General features: G+C 47.7%; 2 protein-coding genes across 5 annotated transcripts in view; one reads left to right on the top strand and one right to left on the bottom strand.

Annotated features, from left to right (window-relative positions):
• The window catches only part of THAP4 (THAP domain containing 4), a 21450-nt gene extending 20794 nt beyond the window's left edge, over positions 1-656 (bottom strand). For all 3 annotated transcript variants that reach the window (XR_008749418.1, XM_055817226.1, XM_055817225.1), the window contains exon 1: positions 124-656. Coding sequence is in view for 2 of the 3 variants with exons in the window: in XM_055817226.1 (XP_055673201.1) it covers positions 124-656 (533 nt within the window). In the remaining variant the exon portion in view is untranslated. The remainder of the gene's footprint in view (positions 1-123) is intronic.
• On the top strand, positions 535-23265 carry ATG4B (autophagy related 4B cysteine peptidase). 2 transcript variants are annotated; one of them, XM_055817234.1, is made up of 14 exons: positions 535-664; positions 6683-6781; positions 7326-7397; positions 9515-9613; positions 10502-10603; positions 11959-12031; positions 13004-13083; positions 16282-16478; positions 17517-17595; positions 18356-18501; positions 19110-19166; positions 19451-19544; positions 20027-20062; positions 21420-23265. In XM_055817234.1, the coding sequence occupies exons 1-14, from the start codon at positions 655-657 to the stop codon at positions 21491-21493; spliced, it is 1218 nt and encodes a 405-aa protein (XP_055673209.1). In that variant the 5' UTR covers positions 535-654; the 3' UTR covers positions 21494-23265. The 2 variants fall into 2 exon arrangements, with proteins under 2 accessions (XP_055673209.1, XP_055673210.1); XM_055817235.1 differs by lacking the exon at positions 20027-20062.
• The last annotated feature ends 664 nt before the right edge of the window (positions 23266-23929 follow it).

Below are 23929 nucleotides of genomic sequence, written 5' to 3' on the forward strand. Positions count from 1 at the left end.
CCGTCAACCAAGATGGCGGCCACCACAAGGCCGCCGCCATTTTGGCCTGGGCTCCACCGTACAGCGCCGATACTCTAGGGCGGGGGGGAAGGGAGGGAATCGCTCCCGGCGCCGCTCGCTTGCCTCCTCCTTGCTGCAGGGCGTCCGGCCTCCCGACGAGCCGCTCGGACCGTGGCGGCCGAGCTGTCAAAGGCGTTTCCGAGAGGGGCGGTGTGAGGGGGGTTACCCTCCTGGGGAGAGAGGGGCGGGGCTCGGTCGGCTCCGTACAACACGATGGTCGCGCCCGTATGCGCGGACTTCCCCAAGCGTACGCCTCGCAGGCCGCCTCCACCGGCGTCGTGCTGGACCAGCGGAACCCTTACGTGCCGCCACGCCACCTCCTGCGGCCCTGGCTCCGTTGCCGACCCGGCGCCTCTCCCTTCCCCGCGCCGCCTCTCCGTACGGCAAAATGGCAGCCCCCAGCGCGGAGGAAGCCGTCCGGCGCACCGAACCGTGACGAGCGCCGCCGGCAGCCAACCGCCGCGGAGGCCGGCGGCGAGCGGATCTCCCATTGGGCGGGCGTCGCGCTCGCACCAGCAGCCGCGCAGGGCTGCGCCGGGGCTGTATGTGTCGGCGGGGACGGCAGCGGCCGCAGCCCTCGCCGGGGCCGCCGCCATGGACGCAGGTGGGTGGCGGAGGCGGCCCGTTTCCGTGCTGCGGCGGGGAGCCGGTCGCTTTCCGCCTCAGGGGCCCGCGGCCTGGTCTGGCAGCTGTTAGAGGCCTGCGGCTTCCCGGAGCGGCCCGGCCCCGGGCGGCGCGGCCTCCGCCAGCGTTCTGAGGTTGCGGCCCCGACCCGGCCGGCGACGGGAGAAGCCGCTGCTCCCCGGCCTGCTCGCTGCCCCGGGGCCCGGCCCTGGAAGCGGCGTCCCCAGGTCATGGGGCCCTGAGTAGCCCGGCCGCCTCCCCTGCGGGGAGCGGGGGGGGGCTGGGGGCGGCCCAGCGGTGCCCCCGTTAGTGCCCGGGCGCCGTCGCCGCAGGCCGGGGCCGGGGGGGAGCCCTCCCGGCGGGAGGCGAGGCCTTCCCGCCCTTCCCAGCGGGGCCTTTACCGTCGTTCCTCACAAGCCTCCAGCTCTTCCGCGTTCTCTGGCGTAGGCGCCGGGCCGGGGCTGCCCGGGAAGGCGTCGGCGGGGCCGCTGTCCCGGCGCCGCGCTCCCGGGCCGTCGCCTCCAGCCCCGGCCGAGTGCGGGACTGGGCCGTAACTTCGCACCGAGAGGGCTGGCAGAGCCCTTTGCGATAGAGACTTTCGTTTATCTACAGGGGGAAGGAAAAAAAAAAAAAGCAACGTGTTGGCTCTTGGGTTGGGACTTCCTTCTTTCTAGCCTTCACATAGTAACAGCTTTCATCTGCCGGCCGCGGAGATAAGCGATGTTCTGTAATCACAGATATTTTCCTGTGCCGTGTGGGCTCCTCCTCTGCATTGGGTGAGCGTGTGTATGCGAAGGGAATCCAGCTCTCATCCCTGTGAGCTGCTATCTTGACTTGTTTTTGTCCTTGATGCAGGCGCTGCTGTTGTCAGTGTAGTCCTGTTGATAGTGTCCCGACTTTCTGCCTGGCGCGTCCTTGCACATCGTTCCATCCAGTCTCTGGCGCCTCGGTACAAAACACATTCCAGCAAGTGAACGTACACGACCTGAGCTGCCGGGAGATATGTTTGCTTTCCCATTGTGTTAGCGTTATAGGGTTTACTGGAGGAAGGAAAACCTCGCTGTAATAGTACTGGATCACCTCTTTGTAAAGAGGAGGAGGGTCTCTGGGCTTTGGAGTAATGAGGGCTCGAGCCCCTTCGTGTCTGTCCCTGCTCCTGAGATGGCCAGGGACCCGATGGGCAGACTTTGAACTGTTCGCTCTGGGCCTCCAAGAAAGCGCCGCTGTCCTGCTGACTGACTCTCCTCCCTGGCTGTCTCTTAACTCCTTGTTGTTGCTTAGATAATCAGGATTTGTCTTGTTTGAGAGAGCTTAGGGGAGAGAAAAGACTTAATTATCTCCTTCAAAGGCCAGAAATAAGGGTTCAGGCTGTTCTTCGGTATCTGCTTTCTAGGCGTTTTTCAGCAATGAGCGTTACTAACACAATAACTGTACCTTCTCTCCTTGACCCTCTCCTGAAATATTCTACATCCAGTAGCATTTCTCCTCTCCACTGTGCCTTGGGTGATGTACCTTTATCAGCTGAGGAAGATGATCATACACCCCATTTCTCCTTCTGTGGGGGTGTTAACTGGAGGCTGAAGGACTTGGAGCGGGGGGGGGGGGGAGGTCTCTAAGCCATTGCAGGCGCTGCCTGAGGAGTGTTACAGTCTCGGAGAACAAGGCCTCTCTAGAGACTGGGGGAAGCCCAAGCAGCAATTTGGGAAGGGAGGCATTGCAAAGCCTGGTTTTTCTTCAGTGAGGTGCTCCAAATGCTTCAGTATTTTGTATAAAAAGGTTTTTGCTAAAACAGCTAAACTGTGCGGGCAAACTGTAACCAGGATGGTGGATGCTAGGGCGACCATCGGCTCTTTTGCAGTGCAAACCACAGGGAAAATTACTTGCCATGTTTCTATTTGAGTCATCAAAGGTTCGACTTGTTATTTGTTCCCCAAAGCTGGTAGAAAAACAATTTTGGATTTGGTAAAGCAGATAAAGTTAGTGGCTGTAAAGGACTCAATACCTGCCACAAGCACATATCTTGCCTTCAGTGTGTTTGTAAACTGACATCACCAGTCAGGGTCTGCTCCCTGGTGCCGGGCTGCGCTTCAGTGTTCGTTTACGTGGGAGCTTGTTACAAGTTTGGATAATGTTTTTAGCTCGGCTTTTTCATTGTACAGCTTAAGAATATGAGAAGGGAGGCAATATTTCACCCTCTGCCCTAGTTCTATGTATTGACACAGCTTTTCTTGGTCAGCGTCAAGGTGGTGATAGCTTTTTCGACGACCTTGCACTTACTTGTGGTTAGTAAACTGATACTGAAAGTCGCTGGTACTGCGGGCACGTGCTGGGTGCATCAGTTGGTTCCCGGTGTCATGCAAGGCAGGCTTTTATGATGTGGCCTGTTACTTTGTAACTGAGTAGATCTAACCACATGGGCAAAAAAGTGGAAGAGAACTCCAACGTTCAAGCGAAATGTTGGTATTTAATGCGGTTTTAGTTTCAATGCCCTTACCTAGGTTGTTTAATGTAGGTGTTTTCTGTAGTGACACATACAAAGCTTTGCCTTTTCTGTCGAGGCTTTCTAGGGAGAGTGTAGGATGAGAAGGTGTTCTGGGATACTACAGCAGAACCTGTGGAAGGTGTGGCCGTGGGGCAGAGGTCCAGCCAACCTCGAATCATCACAGCATGCCCGAGGCTTCTGGAAAGCGAGGCTGCCTTTCTGAGGGTGTGCTTTGCAGGGCTGAAACTCTTGGCTTTTTAACTATGTAAATCCACTGTGCACGAAAAGTAGCTAAGCTATTGTATCTGATGTGTGCTCAGGTTTCCTGCAGAGGCTGCTGCTCTGCTGTCCTGGATGCTCGGAGGTCGATGTTTAAAATAGATTGAAGGCTTCTTGAAGGTGAAGTTTTGGACTGCTGCCCAAGAAATTTGCTGATCTCACCTGAATTTTGCAGCTCTGAAAGGAGCGTCTTCAGATAGGATTTCTGCTTTGTGTATTTCCAGTTTTATTTGTTTTCAGAGCCTTTAACTGTAAGAGGTGGAGAAAGGCTCCAGTGCAAGCTGTGACACGCTTTGTCCACCTGCCTGAATTGTTTGAGTCCCACTGGCTTGTATTTAGTTCATCTGGGCAACAGCATAATGAATGTAGTTTTGAAAGAGCACCAGAGTGTGTGAAGGTAGATGCCTGTAAAGAAAACACATAGCGTCTTCAACCCTTGTTGGAGAGTTTACTGTTCCCATTATAATGCTACTGATACTAACTGGGAGCAATCACTTAAATTTTCCTGCCTGTGAAGGTGAAACTTTAACTCCCCCATTTAGCAGTTTTACCTTTTCAGATGGTGGCAAGTATTTTCTTCCAAAAAACCAATATGCATGTTAACATCTGACCGCATCTTTTGGCTGCGCAGCTGGACATACAGGACCTTTGCACAGAGCCCAGATGTCAGGCATTCAGCTGAAGGACTGCAAATCTGGGACTCTCCTCCTGAATGTGCAGTGTCATGGCACTTACAGTTTGCATGCACTGCATTCCCTGAATATGAAGCTGGTCCAGCAGGCAGCCTGGGAATCCCTCCCGCCTGCTGACCCCTTCCTCTCCTAGCTTTGACTGAAAGGGAGAGACACCAGAAGATCCTTGCCATGAAGCTGCCAGTTGCAAATCCCGTGCTTGCTAAGGACCTGGTGCCCTGCAAAATGTGGAGCTGCAGAGGGTGTGACATTTGAGAAGGTGAGGAAATGTTGCTAGGAAGAAGAAAGAGAGATGGTGGGTAGCTTGATTAGTTTCTACCTAGTATCCTTGTTTTGGTCATTTTATTTAAGCTATTTGAGACTCTTAGCAGAGAGCTGGGTTCATGGCAAGCTTGAGAACTGACAAAATAAACCATAAAATATTCCTTGGACCATTAAAACCTGAGAATTTCAGTTTTTATGTGAAGATTATATCTGGTAACACACTGAATTTAAAAAAATCCTAATGCCTAGCTCCCTGTGAACTGTCAGAATAAATCTGTAACGTCTCATCCCAAAGAAAAACTTCTGAAAATTAAGGGAGAAAGTAGGAAGTGATGTACACTTGAAAACATCTGCAGAAGTCATGTCGCTTCCTTCCCTGGAAAGAAATCTCCAACACTGAGCAAGAAAGGGGGCAAAGCAAGCCAGACTATTAAGTGAAGATAGGCACAGAAGCGTGGACTGCTGGGGATTCCTAAAGTTTGGCTAGTATATGGTAAAGAACTTCTTAATTTTCCTGCTAAAGTTTGTTAGAGGAAAAGATTGCATTTATTTATATGCTGGAACTTTTCTGTGCAAGCAGATTTGCTTGGCTTAGATTGCTGTTGAGAAGTCACATCACGCAATGGGAAAGGGAACGTGTGGCCCGTGTGATCCTAAATGTGCCTGAAGCAGTCTCTAGACCAGTTCACACAAGGAAGATGCTTTAAATCTTTCAGGCTAGGGCCAGAGTCTAATTCACAATTTTATTTAGGAGCCTATTTTCATCTCTGTTGCCAGCATTTGGTATTGGTGATGGTGTCTTGCTAAAGCTACTCAAGTATTTTCTTTGACAGTTGGAACTGGAATTTCAGGTCCGAGAGCCCAGGGGCATAAGGCTGATGAGGTACTTACTGGAGGTCAAAATGTCTCATGTGGGTTGTCTGCTGAGCACAACATGGAGTATCCTAGATGTCTGGAAGGAGTGGGTGGCAAAACCTTGTGGTGACTTTCTGGAGCTATTGTTGATGCAAATCAGCCAAGTTGTTGTTTACTGGTGCACCAGATGATGCTTTGGAAAGCTAAGGAGGGAATGACTGGGAGGAAAGCTCATCTGCGAACATCTTCCACTTGTGAGAAGGGTGAGGTCTGCTACATAGGCAACACCGGAGAAGAGCAGCAGGTGACTCTCCTGGGAAGTAAAAAGTTAGGTGTGCACTGTGGAGAGTGGTGTCTTTCACAGAAAATGGGACTGAGAGGAGCTTGTGGTTGTTTGGTCTGTTGCCCTGTTTTAAACTGCTGTCGTTACCACAGATTTTATTGCATTTGCTATGAGAGAGATTTTCAATAGCCACTTTAGCAGTCACAGAACAGTCTAGCTTGGTTCTGCTTTAAATTTTATAGGTGGTTTGTTGAAGAATTGACACCTACAAAATTAGATGGTTCGTTTCCAGGGTTCCCAGACTAAAGCGCCTTATTTCCAAATACAGACCTAGTGGAACACAGTTCGTCCAAGTCTCCTTTTTTCCCCCCTTTACCTGTGCCTTTTGCATGAAAACTGAAGCTGCCCTGATCCAAGGGCAGCCTATGCTGCTGAGTTGTTCTGTGGTGGCCATCTGGGCACTGATGGGTAGATATCTAGGCCCTTCATTTACAGCGAAGGGAGCCAGTAAATAGACATAAGGTTTGTCTTACCACCTGTGAAAGAGTACACTCTGCATAGCGCTGCATTCCTCGGATTTTAGTGTGACGTCTGTAAAGGCAATACTGCTTCTCAAGCTGCAGGCTGTTTTCAGTGCAGGTGAGGACTTCTGAATTCATTGCCTCTTGAGGAGGGACTGACTTGCAGAGCAAGGTTTAGTTCCCATCTTAATGTGATCTGTGGTTTTTTTGTGTTCCACCACTAAAAATTCTCTGGAAGAAGGGTTTTAATCCCTTTGCTCACTTGAAAGGAGGACCTGGGTATGGTTGCTGATGTGCATGATAGTGCCCGTTCAGGGAAACCGAGTGCAGCCACCAGCTGAAGTCCTGCACGTTTTCTGCACCGGGCAGAACCTGGAGCTGATTTAACCTGGAAATCCCTCTGCTTTTCTGCTTGTGAGGCAGCCAGGGCTGCATCAGTTCTCTGTGCCTTCCCGAGCTGGCGATTGCAGGGGCAGCAGTACCAGTGCTTACCAGCCAGAGCCAAGTGCTCTGGGTGTGTAAGTTACTGGGCCACAGCAGCTCTGATTCTGTAGTTTTGTATGATTTTTAAAACACAAGGAAAAGCTGTGAAAGGTATGTAACTTTTTCTTTCTCTTTCTAGCTACTCTTACCTATGACACTCTCAGGTTTGAATATGAAGACTTCCCTGAGACCAAAGAACCCGTTTGGATCCTCGGCCGGAAATACAGTGTTTTCACAGGTATTTTGCATGCACGATGCAACATGCTGTAATGCTCTAGAGGACTTTGCTAGTGTTGCGCTTTGCTTTCTGAGCAGTGAGGTGACCGCAAACCTTACAAGCACACTGTGGAGCCTGTTCACTGGCAAAGCACGTAGACAGTAACTGCCACGCTTCCGTCTGGCCATCTCCGCAGACTCTGGAGTACTTTTGTGCAGAAAGTTATCATATAGCAGTCACTGGGACTTGTGTCGTGAGGCCAGGATGGTTGAAGCAGGGGGATAGCTGAGGGGAAAGGCAAGAAGGTGGTTTACTGCTTTATAGTTTGCCTATGGCCATAGTGTCTTTGGGTTGATTGCAGCTATTTTGGGGCGGGGGAAAAAAAGCATTTCCTTCTGCACAGGACAGACACTGTCCTGTTCCTCAGCCAGATTTTGCCTCTCTGGGCATGCAGACTGTGTGAGGAGCAGAATGCTGTTGTCATTAGGGAAGGTGAGTGGGAGATGGATTTAGCTGTTTGGCTCTACCCTTATGTGCGTGCCTTTGAACACTGAAATTTTTTCAGAGAAAGAAGACATCCTGTTGGATGTGACCTCTCGGCTTTGGTTCACCTACAGAAAGAACTTCCCTGCTATTGGTACGTACTGTGGACGAGTTTAAGTACATCCTGGAAATGATGATAATCCAGTTATCTCTACCTAGTGAAACAGTCCCCACAAGCATAACACTTATGGCTTTCCATTTATAAGAATCTGAAATGCACATCACTTAATTGATAGTACAGACATTTTGTTTATCTGATAATGAGAATTCCTCATCCCCTTGGGTTTGAGGCATTACAGTGATCTTAAAAGGCCACAAAAATTAGTTTGGGAAGCCTACCTAGGAACATCCTTTCTTTGAGCAACATGGGAAGATCTTTATTTTCATTAGGTCCTGATAATTCTAACATGAAATACTATTTAATGATGGTCTTGGGCTTGAAGTGGATTAAAATGATGAAAGCTAGAGATAGGATACAGAAATTACTGCCGTTGTGAATCTGCTCTAGACTGTGTGGGGGTTTTGTTTGTTTGGGGGGGGGGTGTTAAATGCCTGAAGCGGCTGTTACACACAGGAACTGTAGTGGTATGGGGAATGTTTCTCACTGAATTCAAAGGAGGACTTCTTGGTTCCTTAAGATATTCCGCATGGTCTCCTCTGTGGTTTGGTTTTGTGTACTGGGTGGAAAGTGTACCAGAAGAGACCTAAGAGCAGGTAAATGGAATTCCAAGCCCCATCTGTGTCCCCAGTGTCAACATTCTCCCCAGCAGTCAACAGGGAAAATGGCTCAGATTTGGAAAAGGGACTTCTTGGAAGCTGGTCCTTCTGGCTTGTTCTGTTCTTTCCCTACTGGTAAATCCTTCGCCTAACAAGCTATGAGACATCTTTGATGCAGTTTAATCCCTTTAAATTCATGTTGGTGAGCTATAGTTGAAAATGCATTTGAAATTGAAGGGTTAGCATCTGTTTAGCTATGGCTCACAAACACAGTTGGGGTTTCTGTGTGAGTTATTAAAGGAGAGGGGGCAAAAAGAGTCATTCTGAGTCATTTCCTATTTACAGTATGGATACGATTTGCACGTCACACAGTAAACCTTTTTCTTGTGCAGTCTTTCTCCCAGCCATCCCTTTTATTGCTGGCCCTTGCCCTCTGTGCTTGCCCGTTTAAATATTGTAAGCCCTTCAGAGTACGGGGAATGTCTTATGCTATTTTCGTAAAGTATTTGATTTTAGATGCTGTGTATGTTATAAATTGCTGGTAAAATTATAGAAGATAGCTGCTGATGATCCAGAAGTTAACTAGTTCTCTTGGGTGATTTTTTTCTCCCCATGCTTTTTGTGCAGAGTAGTTGCATAGGATCGGAAGAAGAAAGCAGCATTACAAAGAAACTCCTTCTACCAGCTATGCTAAGGCGCAGCTGTCTGCGTGCTTGTAAGACAGCTCACTTGCTGTGGTCACACTAAACATTTTATCTGTAAAGCTTGTAATAATAGCCAGAGCTTCAGTGGAGGAGCAGCGGCTTCCTTCTGAAGTTCAGTCAGGGAAGTGCTTCCAGCCTTGAGGGCTTTGTCTCAGGCTTTCCAATGTGAGCTAATATCCAGCCTATTCTCCAGTATTATGTTGGATGTGGGTTTTTTCATTGCTGGGGTGGGTTTTTTGGCTGGTGTTTTTTGGGGGATTTTTTTGGCCTAACTTACTGTTAGTTATGAACTTATGGTTCGGTTTGGAATCTCATCCCATCACAGCTGCTTATGATGTGGGAATTCCTTGGGACTGATTCGTTTTGCATGATGAGTTGCCCTCTCAGGATGAGGATTACAAGAAGTTGCCTGTAACAAGCACCTCTGTAACAATATGTCTCTGAATTGGACTGGGAGTCTGCAGCTAGGCTCAAGGGCTGTGGTGCTCCTACAAAATTAATCTCCCTTTCTAGCTGAGTTGTTTTGATTTGCCTTTGAAGTCATTTTCCCCTTTTGGTTAGTGTTAGAGGGTTTCGTTTGTTTGTTTTTAAGGCATGCTATTAAGTTACTCACTGATAACTGTATTTTTGTTTCTCAGTATCGGGTAGATGAGCTAAGGTGGTCCTTATTCCCAGCCTCATTTCTTGGGTGAACCTGCTACCCATGCAGACATACAGTGCTTTCATTTCTTCTCCCTCTTGGCACTGTTTTACTATTGACTACGTATTTATTTTCTGTCCTCATTTACAGGAGGAACTGGTCCCACATCTGATACTGGCTGGGGCTGTATGTTGCGGTGTGGCCAGATGATCTTTGCTCAGGCCTTGGTCTGCAGGCATTTGGGAAGAGGTAAAGCAGTGCACAGCCCGTGCTGCCTTTGAGGGCCATGTGCTCCCACAAGTGCAGTACTTGTAAGGACAGCAGATAACAAGGGCACAGCTGGGAATTGCGGAGGGCTCTAACTTTTTCTTCAGTCTTCTCAAGCTCAGGGCTGTTGAGCAAACAGTCGACTGGAAACCCTTCCAGCAGGTTTTTCCTTGCCGTCTACAACTCTACGTAGGTATATATAGTTATCCAAGCCTTAAAACAAAGCAGAGGCCTGTAACATGCTAGTTAAACCCACTGAAAGCAAGCATGTACTGGGCTTTTCATGAAGGGGTTTTTATATGGCTGAAATTTAAAACAGCTTAGTAGATTGATTCTTGCTTATAGTTCAGTTTTGTCATAGAGCTCTCACTTACCAAGTGTAGTCTCCTCTCCTTGAATACTTTTGTTCTTGTGCTTGACCCATGCTTGGTCTGTAAGCACTTTATACCAGAGCAGGTTTTTTGACAGTTGTTGATGGCCTTTGAATTTGTGGGGGACAATTTTTTTAGTGAGGTCACCTGTTTTTTCCCCAGAAAATGTAGTTCATGGCTGTTAATGAGAAATTGTCATCCTATTATTCCCATCTGGGGGACAGAGGTACGATTTATATTTTCTGATATATTTTTTTTTTGTTCGTTCATTTATTCGCCTTTCTGTGATAAAGGTGATATTCCTTTATCCCAGCTGTAAGAATTCGTTTTAAAAGACGAGTAATCATCCTTTAGTGTCGGGAATGTCTCAGATGCCTAGTAATAAGATGGCAAGATGAAAATGGGTCAGCTGATGCACAGGGAAGAGACTTGTAGCTTGCAGCCTCTAGTTGCTAATAAATATCATGTTTTGTTTCATATATCCCCTTGTCTGTCTTAGACTGGAGGTGGATAAAAGGGAAGAGGCAGATGGACAATTACTTCAATGTTCTTAATGCCTTCATTGACAAAAAAGACAGCTACTACTCCATTCACCAAATAGGTAAGAGTCTGGGTGCTGAAGAGTGTGGAGATACTCAGTCTGGGTTTCCCGTGAGTATAGAACATCGCCCCATTTGTTTTGCTACCTTAGGCCCAAAAAAACAAACCAACAAGCAGGTCTGTGGTAGTACATGATCCTGGGCTGCTTGTTTTCTGACATGATGTGAAACTACCATTCTTTATTATTGATTGTGATGGATTCTTCTTCCTGACTCCATTAAGGCCATCAGGTTTGCCTAATGCTTTAGGTTATATTCAGCATCACTTTCCATATCCTGGCTAGCTAAGGCGAGAGGAATGCATGTGGTTGTGGTTCTCGCTAGGACCTTGTAATATGAGAAGATTGCTGAGCAAAGAAATTCTCAGGAGTAGCAAATGGACTAAGGAAGGATCTCACTCTAATATAAAAGACTGCCGTGGTTTAACCCCAGCCAGCAACCCAGCACCACGCAGCCACTTGCTCACTCCCCCGCACCCAGAGGGATGGGGAGGAGAATCAGAAAGGAAACTCAAGGGTTGAGATAAGAACAATTTAATTGGTAAAGCAAAAGCCACACAAGCAAAGCAAAACAAGGGGTTCATTCCCCACTTCCCATGGGCAGGCAGGTGTTCAGCCATCCCCAGGAAGGCAGGGCTCCGTCACGCATAATGGTTACCTGGGAAGACAAACGCCATAATGCCGCATGTCTCCACCTTCCTCCTTTTTCCCCCAGTTTATATACTCAGTATGATGTCATATGGTATGGAATAGCCCTTTGGCTAGTTTGGGTCACCTGTCCTGGCTGTGTCCCCTCCTAATCTCCTGTGCTGCTGGCAGGGCTCAAGAAACTGAAAAGTCCTTGATTTAGTATAAACATTACCCAGGAACAACTGAAAACATCAGTGTGCTATCAACATTGTTCTCACATCAGAGCCAAAACACAGACTGTACTAGCTACTAAGAAGAAAACTAATTCTATCCCAGCTGAAACCAGGACAACATCCCTGGCAAATAAAAGAGAAGCAGCCTATTCCAGTTTTTCCTATAGGGTGTTAAGTCATCTCTAGCGAACAGAACTTCAGATTACAGGGGTGGTCTCATATCAAGTTTAAGTACAATTTCTTCTGAGATAACATTGCCTTTTTGAACTGCTGTGTTACTGCATTTTGGGGAAAGGATTTGCTTTGCAGACCTTCAGGATATGCTTCTCGTTCCCATCTATGCTAAGATACCTCATGAAAGGGTAAATTCTGCTGACTCAAAAATGTTTCCAAGTGAGATCTCGACTCTATTATACACAAACTCTGATTAGGAGGGGATGCAGTGTAGGTGAAATTATTTGCTACATTATTTGGTTTTTTTTTCTTGTGATGCAGCCCAGATGGGAGTTGGAGAGGGAAAATCCATAGGTCAGTGGTATGGACCAAACACAGTTGCACAAGTGCTCAAGTAAGTGCTGCATTTTTCCTTTCTATCATTTGAGCCATGCAGTGGGGTCGTTTGCTTTGTAGTACCTCCTAGTTCACAGGTTTCTGCCCACTGACTAAAGCGAAGCTGGATGTTCTAATGGCGTTAGCAGGCAACCTGCTTGGGCAGAAACTTGAAAGGACCCCTTCTGTCATTCAGATGCTGGGCAAGATGTGAGAGAAAACAGATTTCAAGTTGAGGACTACCCCCAAAAATCTCTCTCCGTGTCCCACAGTCAACCAAGTGCAGTACTCTGCAGCAGACCAGAAGCAAGTGTCAGAGTAGATGATAGTTGCTGTTGTTTGGATCTCTGCTGGCCTCTGAGTTGCCTCTGCTGATTTGACAATACTGTCATCATTATCAAAAAGCTGCCAGCCAGCCATTAATGCATTAGCAGAGGAAAGCATTAATATTTGCTGCCTGGGTTCCATGGTGACAGGCAGAGGATCAGAGCAGTGGTGGAGCATGGACTGCCTTTGCATTAACTGGGACACACCTTATGTTGGGAAACATTCTCCCTCCTGTCACTGTTTCTCCCTTGCTTTGATTAAATGAGCAGGTAGCTCCCTGGAATAGGCTAGGATTGCCTAAAAGCAGCTTTCCCAGGTCAGACCATATGCCAGATTAGCCAATCTGGTATAGGTGATCAGGAGATATGTACAGAAAGACAAAGTGATTTTTTTAATTTATTATTATTTATTTTTTATGTTGTCTTGCTTTCTGGTAACCAGCGGTTATGAGACTTGAGCTGGAGATGTTATCAGGGCTCTTGTACTTAGCACGGCGGAGGTACACATTCCCAGGTGTGGTCCCATTTGCAAACTTGTTCATTCTTCTGGCTATAATAACTAGTGGCAATGCATTACCATCCAATTTCTCCTCTCTGATACGTTGCTATCTTTGTCTTGTAGTTGTAACTGAACCTTGCTTACTTTATTTCTGATTTTCCTATAGAAAACTTGCAACTTTTGATACATGGAGTTCACTGGCCGTACACATAGCCATGGACAACACAGTAGTGATGGAAGAAATCCGTAAGTATCACATGGAGGTAGAATGTGGTATATCCTCCAGCAAACAAGAAGCCAGAAAAACCCCAAAGGTCATGTAGTAGTACAATACAACAAACCTGAAGTAAATGTTCTGTCTTAAAGCTGTGGCCAAGCATGCTAAAAGCAGATGAGAATTGCTGTTCTAGTGCAAGGAAGCCCCATGTTTGACTTTTGCTTCATCTGATAAATCCTGTAACTTGACACTGTGGCCTCTGGATCTGGAGAGAAGGTCTGCCGACCTTAAGACAATAGGCAGGAGCCATTTGGAAGGTAGTGTCAAACTTGTCGATGGCCGCAGCTAACAACCAGTAAGTGGCTGCTTCCCCTTTCATACAGTGGGGTAGGACTGTCTCGGCTGTTAGGCAGAGTAAGCAAACTACAACAGATCTCTAAAGAGGAAAATGAACAAAATTGACAGGGGAGGGAGAAGAGAACGCATCTCTGGAGTGGGTCTCATCATCATCTAAGGAGTGCTCACTAGTTGTTTCTTTTTTTTCTCCCCCCCCCCCCCCCCCCCTTTCTTTCTTTTTGGTGCATTCTGACAATAGGATGGCTCTGGAGGCTGAACAGCTGTGCAATATGTCCATCCGTAGCATGCTTGCTGAGGCTGTGGTGCTGCAGTAACCAAAGCTGAATGCCTGTGATGCTGCTAGCTGCAGTCTTGCATGGTCCTGGCCACTCAGACCTTCCCCTTGCTTGCTTTAGACTAGCTCGTGTAGCAGTGCGCTTACACAGCAGAAAACCATGCAATGTATTCAGCCAGGGTAGTGTTCTAAAACAGCACATAGAACCGTCCAGTGAGAGCTGGAGCTGGTGCAAGGTTACGGGTGAGATAGTGGCAGGCCTCACTGAGGCTGGCTTTGGCTGCCGCGGAACCAAAATCAATTAAAAGGCAACTTGTCCCTAAAGTGCAGGACAGTCGCTTTGCAGAAAGTCAGATCTCTTATGAAGTAGCCTCAACTGAGAGACCCAAGAAACATAGGGTCTGATTGAGATCGTGTCTAATCTTAGGTACTTGTAGTCCTGTGAAGGTATATGCTCATGCTCTTGGCTTAAACAAGGGCCAGTGTGAAAACAGAAGTTGGGTCTATCTTTAGCCTGAAAACACTGTTTTAAAAACCGAAGCATGCTGGCTGCAGGGCTTGGGTATGCTGCAGGCTTTTGTCTGTGTGGCACTGACACCGCTTCAAGGAACGTGTCCATACAGCCTGTATTGTGCAGGGGATGCTTGTTCATTTTCCTCAAACGTGAATCTTAATATACCCATTCAGGGCCTGAAAGTCACTTTATGAGCAGGTCTGATGTGTTACGTGTCTGTAGGTATGTGTTACATATCTTGTACCCCAAACGTCTGTCGAGTGAAGCATTCAGAAGTTAATGCTGTTTCATACATTTTAAATTTGGTCACTAATAACTGTTCAGCCTAAGATTCAAAGGAAGTACCTTTTGCTACAGCAGTAAAGAAACATCTGTCTTTATCTCTGCTGAGTCAGTCTGTTGTATCAGAAAGGGGCTCTTAGTTGGGAATTGGAGGCTCCTGTGCATCAGAAAGGTGGTGAGAAACAAAGACAGTAAGGTCAGTACCCAGAGATGTTGTGTCACATCTGTTGGGATATGTTTGCAATAAATGGTTTGGATCCAGCTGGGGAAGCTTTAGGCACGTTCTGCTGTGCTGTGGCACCATAGCACTGCAAAGCCTGCTGAAGAAACAAGGTGAATTTAGTCGGTGCCAAGCTCTCTACTGCTTAAACTTGGGTTAAGTATGTTCACAGCACAGCGCAGGGTTGCCAGTCGCCTTGCCTGATGAGGAAACTTACAGTGATACCCCATTCAGCAACAGCCCTGGCTTGGCAGCTGATCTCTGATCATCAGAACAGGCTGACTACTGCAACAAAAAAACCCCATAATCTTTACTGAATTAACAGGATAAATCACTACAAAAAGTGACTTTCAGTTTTCTCAGAACCTCCAGTAACTATGTCTGTTCACGAGAGATGCACACATACACCTTCACCCTCCTTGAGGGACAGTATAGGGAGCAACTGCAAACTCCTCAGTGCGGGTTGTCTCTCACACTGAGCCTTTAGATCAAAGCCCTATTTATTCTAACCTGGGGTGTAATATTCTCCTTGTTCAGCTGGGTTCAGAGCTCTTAATAGTGAGCAAACACCCTGCTGAAATGGCTGGTGATGAAGGTATTTGTTTACATTTGTGTCCTACCTTCTAGAGTGTCTCGGCATTCGGCTTAGGCCAGGAACAAATTAAATGAGCCTTTGGCATTTTGTGTAATTGCCTTGGCTTGGTAATTAAAGTGCTGTGGGCTTCTTGGGGGTTTGGGTTTCTTCTTCACACACCCAGCAAGTAATGAAAATGGCCAGTGAGACGGGTAGGCTTGGAGATGTTTCTGTACCCAAATTTACATAATCTGGTTGTGTGTGTGTCAGGTCTGTAGAATGAGGATGCATAGCGCTTATAGTCATGCGTATGCCCTGAGGAGTTTTACTGCCCCATATCTTACAGGCAAAGCTCATGCTGAAATTGCAGAGTTCAATGGTCATCCTGCTTTAGGTCTCTAAAGTAGCTTCTGAATGATCCCTGGTAAAAATTGAAGGCTTTAGTGAACTTTAGGAAAATTACAACTGCTCTAGACAGGCAACAGATACCACGGACAGTCTCATCTCTTTACAGCACTAATTACAGGTGAATATTTCCTGTGTTAAGCCATAACACTTTCCTCATTTAGTTCAACTGTCTTCATATCCTCCATGAACTCCTCTGGAGCTGAACACTCCAGGTTTTTCTCTTTCAGCCTACACACTTTCTGAATTCGGGACTCTTGCCTGACCTGATCAACTCGCTCAACCTTGTTGGCACAGGTTGTTACTTAGCTGCTCACCTGCTGGAAGAATTTGCATTTTAACAGCCCACCAGATGGTGGCTGTGAGTACAACATGCTTTGGCATAGTCTTGATGTAAGCTTAGACAAAATGCTGAGCCCTACCAGAAGCCCTGCAGGGAGTACATACATCACATGGTCCCAGCACTGGACCTTTTCGAGCTTTTCAAGTGCTGTAGGCTTTTATTAAGTAGCAATTGTTGATCAGAGCTTGAACAGGATTACTCAAGCTGTAGAAATGGAGGTTATTTCTGATACTTTCTGCTCATGTTCCCTTTTTGTAGGGCGGTTGTGCCAGTCCAACTTCCCAGGTGCTGGAGCTGCAGCATGCCCTGCTGTGGAGTCAGACGTACTCTATAACGGGTGCCCAGAGGAAGCGGGGGTTAGAGATAGGCTCTCACTGTGGAAACCATTGGTGCTGCTGATACCTCTCCGCCTTGGGCTCACAGAGATCAATGAAGCCTATATTGAAACACTAAAGGTAGGGGATCTGGAGCTGAATTCCCGGTGTTCTGATGCTTAAGGACCCTGCTGAATTAAGTCATTTCTGGAATTTGGTTTTAGGGCAAAACCACTCAGAAGTAATTATCCTGTTTGCAAAAGAAAAATGTGTTTAGAGACAATCCTTGTCAGAGGTCAGGATATGTGTTCTTGCAGGCTATAGTCAGGAAAATGCGGGGGGTGTTTGGGGGGTTGGGGCTTTTGTTGGTTGTTTTCTTTTTTGGCTTGCTTGTTGGGGTTTTTTTGAGAATCTTACTTCACAACTTAATCTTGGTCCCTCTTTGTGTACAGATGGTCCCAACCTGCTGAAGCATTTGTTCAGCACAACTGTACTGTGCTTGGTGGCATTAATGAATGTAGTGTTGCAAACTCCCTGTGCCTCTGATGCTGGAGCTTGTACTGCAGACTAAGGCTAGAAGCTGGCCGACGGTTGCAGGTTGGAGTATCAGGAGGCTGCAGAATTTAGGGTCTGCAGAGTAAATGCACAAGACAGGGTGCACATTGTCTTGCTGTCCTAATGCTACCAAGCTCTGAGCTGCATGGGTAAGAGAGCTCCAAATTCACACGAGGTTACTTGCCCTTGGCTCAGTAGAATGTGCCTGGATACTGCAACTGGATAAGGAACTTAAAACTGTTCCCCAAATGAACGTTCCCTCCCAAGAGCACTGTTGCAACCTAATGACAGCTCCAGGGGATCTTGCCACTGACTGCAGCTGAGCCAGGGCTTGCCTGGACAGAGCCCTGGAGTAGTGCTGCTTCTTCTGTTTGGTCCACCTGTGTGTTCCTGTCAGCAGTTAAAAGTGTTTTTGAGCTGCTTCCATGTTCCTTGAAGGCCCTGCGTTGCAGCCTTCAGCCTTCCTGATGGATCTTCTCTCCAAAGTGGCTGTTTCTGCTGCTAGAGTTGCTACTTTTCAGTGTCTCCATCTTTCTTTCCCAGTGCATATTTGGATGTTTGCCTTTGTTGCCACCTGCTGTCTCACTGTCTGTCAGCTGTGTGTCTTCTGTATTGCTTTTCCAGCACTGCTTCATGATGCCCCAGTCCCTGGGAGTGATCGGAGGGAAACCAAACAGTGCTCACTACTTCATTGGCTATGTAGGTGAGTGCCCAGACTACTGCAAAGACTTCCTATATCGCCCTGCAGCTAAAAAATGCATGTGGAGCAGTAGAGCTCTCCTGCTAGGTCTGTGGTGCATGCTGCAGGGTGGTTCTTTCCTGCTGGAAGCATGGAAGGCTGCTGTGGGCTGAACCCTGTTTGTGATGTACCTGAACCTGAGTGATGTAGCTTTGAACGCTGGTCACAGTGTGGGCTGTAAGCTTCCACTCCGTAACGCTAACAGCTGCCTGTAAAGAGGTGTGCATCGAGATTTCTTCCTGCATTCAGAGCTGACATCCCTTTAGGGGCTTGGCTGGATTTCAGCGTCCTTTAGTTACCCCTTTCCTGAAACCCTCCAAACTCTTTGTCTTTTTGCTCTCCTCCTTCCCTCTTGATTTTCTTTCTCTGCCTGAGACCTCAAGCTGGTTATGCTTTGCATTCCTGGGGCCTGCTTGAGCTCACACAGGACCCTGGCAGGCATGTGCAGGAACAGTATCCAGACAGCACCTGTGCCTTGATCCCAGGGTGTCGCTGTGGAGGGCTGAACTGTGGTTGCGCTGGCAGCTAGCTCCTTGCCTGGATGAGAAGCGTTTGGGAAAATGGCTGAAAGGAAGTTGTCCCTAGAACATGGGTTCCTCTGTGGGGTTACAAGAGCTGGCTCTGTCGTTGCTCTTCCTCCTCTTTCTATCTCACTGTTTGCTTCTCAGAAGACCAGCTTCTGTCATGGTTCTTCCTGTTGATGTCTCCTTGCCTGTCTGTCCAGGTGAGGAACTCATTTACCTGGATCCCCACACTACGCAGCCTGCAGTGGAGCCCAATGACAGCGGCTGTCTTCCCGATGAAAGCTTCCACTGCCAGCACCCTCCCTGCAGAATGAGCATTGCTGAGCTCGACCCCTCCATTGCGGTGGTGCGTTCTTGCTGCTGGTTTCTGATCACCCGAAGGAGCAGTGTTGTGGTCCCTCTGCGTCACGGCTGGCCCTTTCCCCGGGGAACTGGCAAAGGCAGCGGTGATGGGTTGGGTGCACTGCAGGCATGCTGTGCTCTGGGCCGGTGCTGCCGTGGGTTTCGGTAACATTGGTAAAGAAGGTCCTCCTGCAGGAAGCAGTTTGGTACAGGGAGGTCCCCCTTACATGGCAATTAAATGCCATTCCTCATGGGGCAGTATCTTTCTCTTGGGTTTACTTTGGGTTTTGATTCCTGCCTTTTGATGGGCAGATCTGAATCCGTGTTGTGATTCAGCATGGCTTGTTTTCTGTTGAACCTGAGATGCCTGCCCGTTGTTTCCATGGGGGTTGTTTCTGCCCAGTTTTCCTTCTGCAGTAGAGCAGACCTAATAGTCAGTCATGATTCTATCACTCGGATAGTCTGGTCACATCAAGCGTATAAGCCACAGTTTAAAAGCAAGGCAGCTGGGTGTTGTAACTGCTTGCAGTCCTGATCACGTTGCTTGGTGTTCATACAAGGCCTTAAGACTGAAATGATCAATCTTCAATATATAAATTCTTTTTTTTCCAGGGTTTTTTCTGCAACACAGAGGAGGACTTTAACAATTGGTGCCAGCAGATCAAAAAGGTTTGTGTTGATATCACCAGGAAAGGAATATAGGGTATTGTCTTGTTTCCAAACTGCTGCACAGACACCATGTTTTCTGGAGCATGATCCTATTTCAAAGCATGTGAAAATAGCTTATTAAACTACCAAAAAGAGCATAGCTCTGAAATTCTGTTGATGATGTGAGTCAAAGAAATGTTTTTTCAACGGCACTGAAGTCTCAACAGATTGTTATTACCCTTAAAGACCCAGAGCACCGTGAGCACGGAGTTGTTGATTCTCATGGCTCTACTTTTGCTCTGCAGCTGTCCCTGGTAAGAGGAGTGCTGCCAATGTTCGAACTGGTAGAACGCCAGCCATCACATTTCTCCAACCCCGATGTCCTGAATCTCACACCAGGTGAGGCCATGCAGGAAGGTAGAGCAAAGGGCGAGGCATTTCCTTTTCTGGAAATTGGGTGGAATTGCACAGTGACTTCTAATATGTTCCTGTTCTGCCTGGAGCTTGATCTGGAGCTTCTGGGTCAATTGATACAGTTCTTTGGCTTTCAGCTAGTGGTTTGCAGATCCCACAGCATCTCAGGACAATTTTGAGAATGAGTCTGTGAAGGGTGATGGTGACTGAAGGGAAGAAAAAACAAGTTCATAGGCTGTCACAGCAATGTGAGTCTACGATTTATAAAGGGATGCTTGGAGGAATCAAAAGTGCCCATTGAAAAGGCTGAAAATGGTCAAAGATGGGGCTGGTTAACCTTAGTTCCTGCATAAGGCACTCCTTCCTTGTATGTCTGCCACTACCAATGCAAAAAGGAACAAGTGCTGGGCAATATCTTGGCTGTCAGGTTCTGCTTATCATGTTAATAACATGCACAAACATTGCAGGAGATAAAGAGCCACGGACAGCTTCTGCCAAGAGGAGTGAGTATGTGTGGATGAACTTGCCCTGTCACCAGGCATTGGACTGTGTCCTGTCACTTGCTTCCTGCACCCTGTGCTTCCTTGCTGTCTCTCTCCTTAGCATGAACTTTCAAAGCCTTCCTTATGTCACTGTCCTTTTCTGTAAAAATGCTTGGTTCCCTTAAACTGTCGATTGATCCTTGCCTGTATTAAACTGTCCCTAATTCCTGCCCTTCTTAGTCTTAAAAATATTTTTTATAACGGGCTATTTGTCCTTATCCCTCTTCCCCAGCCTGTAGAGCCTCTCACATCTGTTATGGCCATTCCACTTCTCTTACAGTCCTACCCCTCGCAAGCAGGAATTGTACTCTGATGACTGTCCAGCCTCTTGTCCTTATTTTCCCCAGCCAGTTGGCTTCTCTGCTCTGTTACTTAAGTGAAGAGGGTGCTCCTCTGCAGAGCATCTCTGGAAGTTGTGCTGCCAGCACTCATGGGCACTGAAGTTAGATCAAAACCAGTGACATTAGGCGTTTGCACACTTTACTGTGGGATTAAAGCTTGTCACAAAGGGTTTGAGGGGGTCCTGCAGCTTTGCATTTCTCTGTCCCCAGCCATCAGTTACTGCAGCTTAGCTTTTGGCTGGCTGTTCTGCCAAGTCCAGCGAGTGCTTTCTTGAAGCCTGAGTTAATGTAGGTTCCTCCTTTACTTCCCCAGTTTGCCCATATATTCTCACCTGAATTTCCCCTATGGTAAAGCTGCTTCCCCTTTAGGTATGTGCTCCCTCCTCACCACAGAGTTGGAGGGATGGACTGGAGGGATCAGGTACGTTACCCTTCCTCACAAAACGGTCTGTACTAAATGCTTTTGGGAGAGCGCATGTTGTGTAATTACATTCCCCAGTAGCTGGATCGAAGGCAGCTATAGCAGAAAGTGAGTCTGTAATACATGGTGGGGAGGAAAATGTTCCTGTATCGCTTAATTGGGCCAGAAAGCTTCATGGGTATTAGTCCAGACCTGGGCAAGTTCTCCTATTTTGAGCCTCCTGAGGCAGAATGGCCTCCTGCTAATACAGAGCTGCTGCACAGGAAGGTTGTACAAAACAGTCACAACACAGAGTTGCACTGTACCAGGGCTGTGCTTGGGTTCTGTGAAACATGCTGCACCTTCTGCACACCATAGAATTCTCTCCAGTGCATTTTTCGTGCTACTGACATGTTCTCATCCCTTCTCTCAGAGCCTTCATTCAGGTGTGTCAGTCACCGAGTCTCTTGGAGCTTGAGAGCACTTGACAAATTCCGCTGCCCTCCAGCTGCTGGTCTCACTGATGCTGAGCAGGCAGTGCATCCCAAGGAGCTAATGCTTTCTTTTTCTCTTGCAGACTCCTCGGATGCTGACAGATTGGAAAGATTCTTTGACTCGGAAGATGAAGACTTTGAAATCCTATCCCTTTGAAAACAAGTAGGACACTGACTCTGCAAATTTGTGTTATGTGTGGGGAGAAGGGGGGGGAGGGAAGCTCCTTCGAGAGCCTGGGGCTACCAGTTTTCATAGGCGCTTGCTGCCATCCCCGCCTCTTGTCCATCCTGGCATTCTGTGCAGCCTCTGAGCGGAGCGTGCATCGTCTGCGTTGGGATGAAGAACCAAGTGGGTGTTACAGCCTTACTGGCTGGAGTCGGAATTTCTCAGCAGAAAACAGTTGCTGGAAGTGGATGCAGTGGCGCTTACGAGTTCAAAGCCTTTCTGTTACATCAGCAGGTCAGCTGGCCTTCTGGGGGAGGCATAGAAATCGTTAGAGCACTAAAACCTTACATGGGGCCTCCCCTCTGATGCTTAAATAGAGCCACCTGTCACTTAATAGGTAAAATGTACAGTTAATTCCTTTAGCAGCTTCTCTTCTCACTGGCCAACTTGGACTGCAGCTCACAATGCAAATGAACAGCAGACGTGTCCCAGCAAGACAGCTGTGAAGCCCCTGGAGCGCAGGCGGCCAGCCGTCCGACAGTACAGCTCCTGCTCGTGCCTGGCAGTACACAGAGCTTCCTCACACGCGTAGTACCCCCTCCTGCTCACTTCCCATGAAAAGGAAGTTGAGGGAACTTACAAGTTGACTGGTAACTCGATAAGCAAAAGGCTGGCTGGGAAAGTGTGGAGTAGACCCATGCTGCTGGGGAGGAACATCTCAATCTCAGTTTAAATAACAGCAAAAAGAATGGAAGGAGAATAGAAAATGCACGTGTTCTTGCTTGGCAAGATGATAACGCATTGTGCTTCTACAATGGATTAATCTCTACAGCAAGTATCTTCAAGAAAGCTGCTTTGAGCAGAGAACTGGATTCCATAGCCCTGAAAAAAACCCACAATAAATCCACAGCTGGGAGAGGCAAAACAGGACAGCTGTGATCTGTCAGCCATGCGCCTGAGGCGTGTGCTGGCATAGCGTCTAGGGAGTTAGTTCTGTCGGTACAAAATATGTGAGCAATAAAATTCCTCAAGGTGTCCTCGGTGGGTTGTTCAGCAGTTCCTCCAACTACTTCTGTTAGACATTCCCTTTCCAAATTGGAAGAGGTGCCTGAAGGTCAAGTAGGCTTCCTAGCTGCATAGGTACCTCTCCTTTTGCCGTCTGCCAGCTCCCCCTCCCTGTGGCATATGCACAAAGGTACTGTAGGAGCTAACCTGGAGACACCCCTTTCAAGTAATCATCCCAAGGAGGGCAGTAAAGACAATGCCTTGAGAAGGCCCAATTATACTGGAAATTGTAGCTATTTTAAGATGATAGCTGTGCCTGGGGCTCTTTTCTGCACAGAATTCCAAGAAAGGTAAACCGTGAAGGAAAGCTGTCTTAATGCAAACTGCAACAGAAGTTGCTCAAGTAGTTTCTTGAATGCACGGTGCAGATTGCAAACCTGTTTACAAGGCTTTGTTTTGTACATTTAGGATTGGAGCCTGTCAGTTGATGCTTTTGTGCCCCAGGGTGGTGGCAGCTGGCTAGAAATGACCCGTTTCCCCTTGCGACTGACCTACTGATGCTCTAACTATCCCTATGCTATCCAAAAGCAGAGGTTTGAACTGGGAACCACAATGCTTCTCTCACTAAATTATTTGCTGCTTTCTGCCTGCTTCTCCTCTTCTGTCTTGTAGTTAGGGGAAGAGGCAGCAGAGGAAGTGGGGCTGTGCTCCATTCATCTGCTTTCAATTTGTATCTGAATAAACAGATCTAAAATCTTTGCCTGTCCTAATGTTCTTGCGCATGAATTACAGAGTGGTGGTGGGCAACATCTAGTAGCCCAGTGGTGCGGTGGAAAGCTGTCAAAACGCTCACAGCATTTACCCTGTTAGGGCAATGAAGGTAAATGGGAGCGAAAGTCAAGCAGTGGGCAGCAGCGACTCGACCTTCCTGTTGAGGTGCCCGATAGAAGAGAGGCTGGCTGCTTGGGAGAGCAGCCTCATCTTCCCGGGGGGGGGGGGGGGGAGCACCTGCAGACATGCTGGCAGAAAGGAAAAAAACACCTCCGAGGCGATTCTGCTGTTTGAATTTTAAGCCGTGCAGCATCTCTCTGCTTCTAAAGCAGCATGAGCCCTCCCGAGGCAGGCACGCTTTCTTGGCGAGTCTCTGCCACGTGTGCTTTTGAGGCAAAGGGGGAAAAGCCAAGCAGAGGCTCCAAAGTTTTTTGTACTGGCAGGTAGGAAGTGAAACTTTTTTTCCTTTAAGATTGTATGCCACTGTTTAGCTCTTTAACTGACGGCTTTTCACAGTGTGTTTCCAGCTAGCCTTTTAAACACCAGCATGCTGCAGAGGTAAGCGTAGTCAGTTCAGTAACGGTTTCTCCTCTTTTGCCGTGCAAAAGCGGGACACTGCTTCAGTCGGAAGGCCGTACCCTCTTGCCACTG

Source organism: Falco peregrinus, chromosome 12, assembly GCF_023634155.1.
Source record: "Falco peregrinus isolate bFalPer1 chromosome 12, bFalPer1.pri, whole genome shotgun sequence".
Classification (NCBI taxonomy): Eukaryota; Metazoa; Chordata; class Aves; order Falconiformes; family Falconidae; genus Falco; species Falco peregrinus.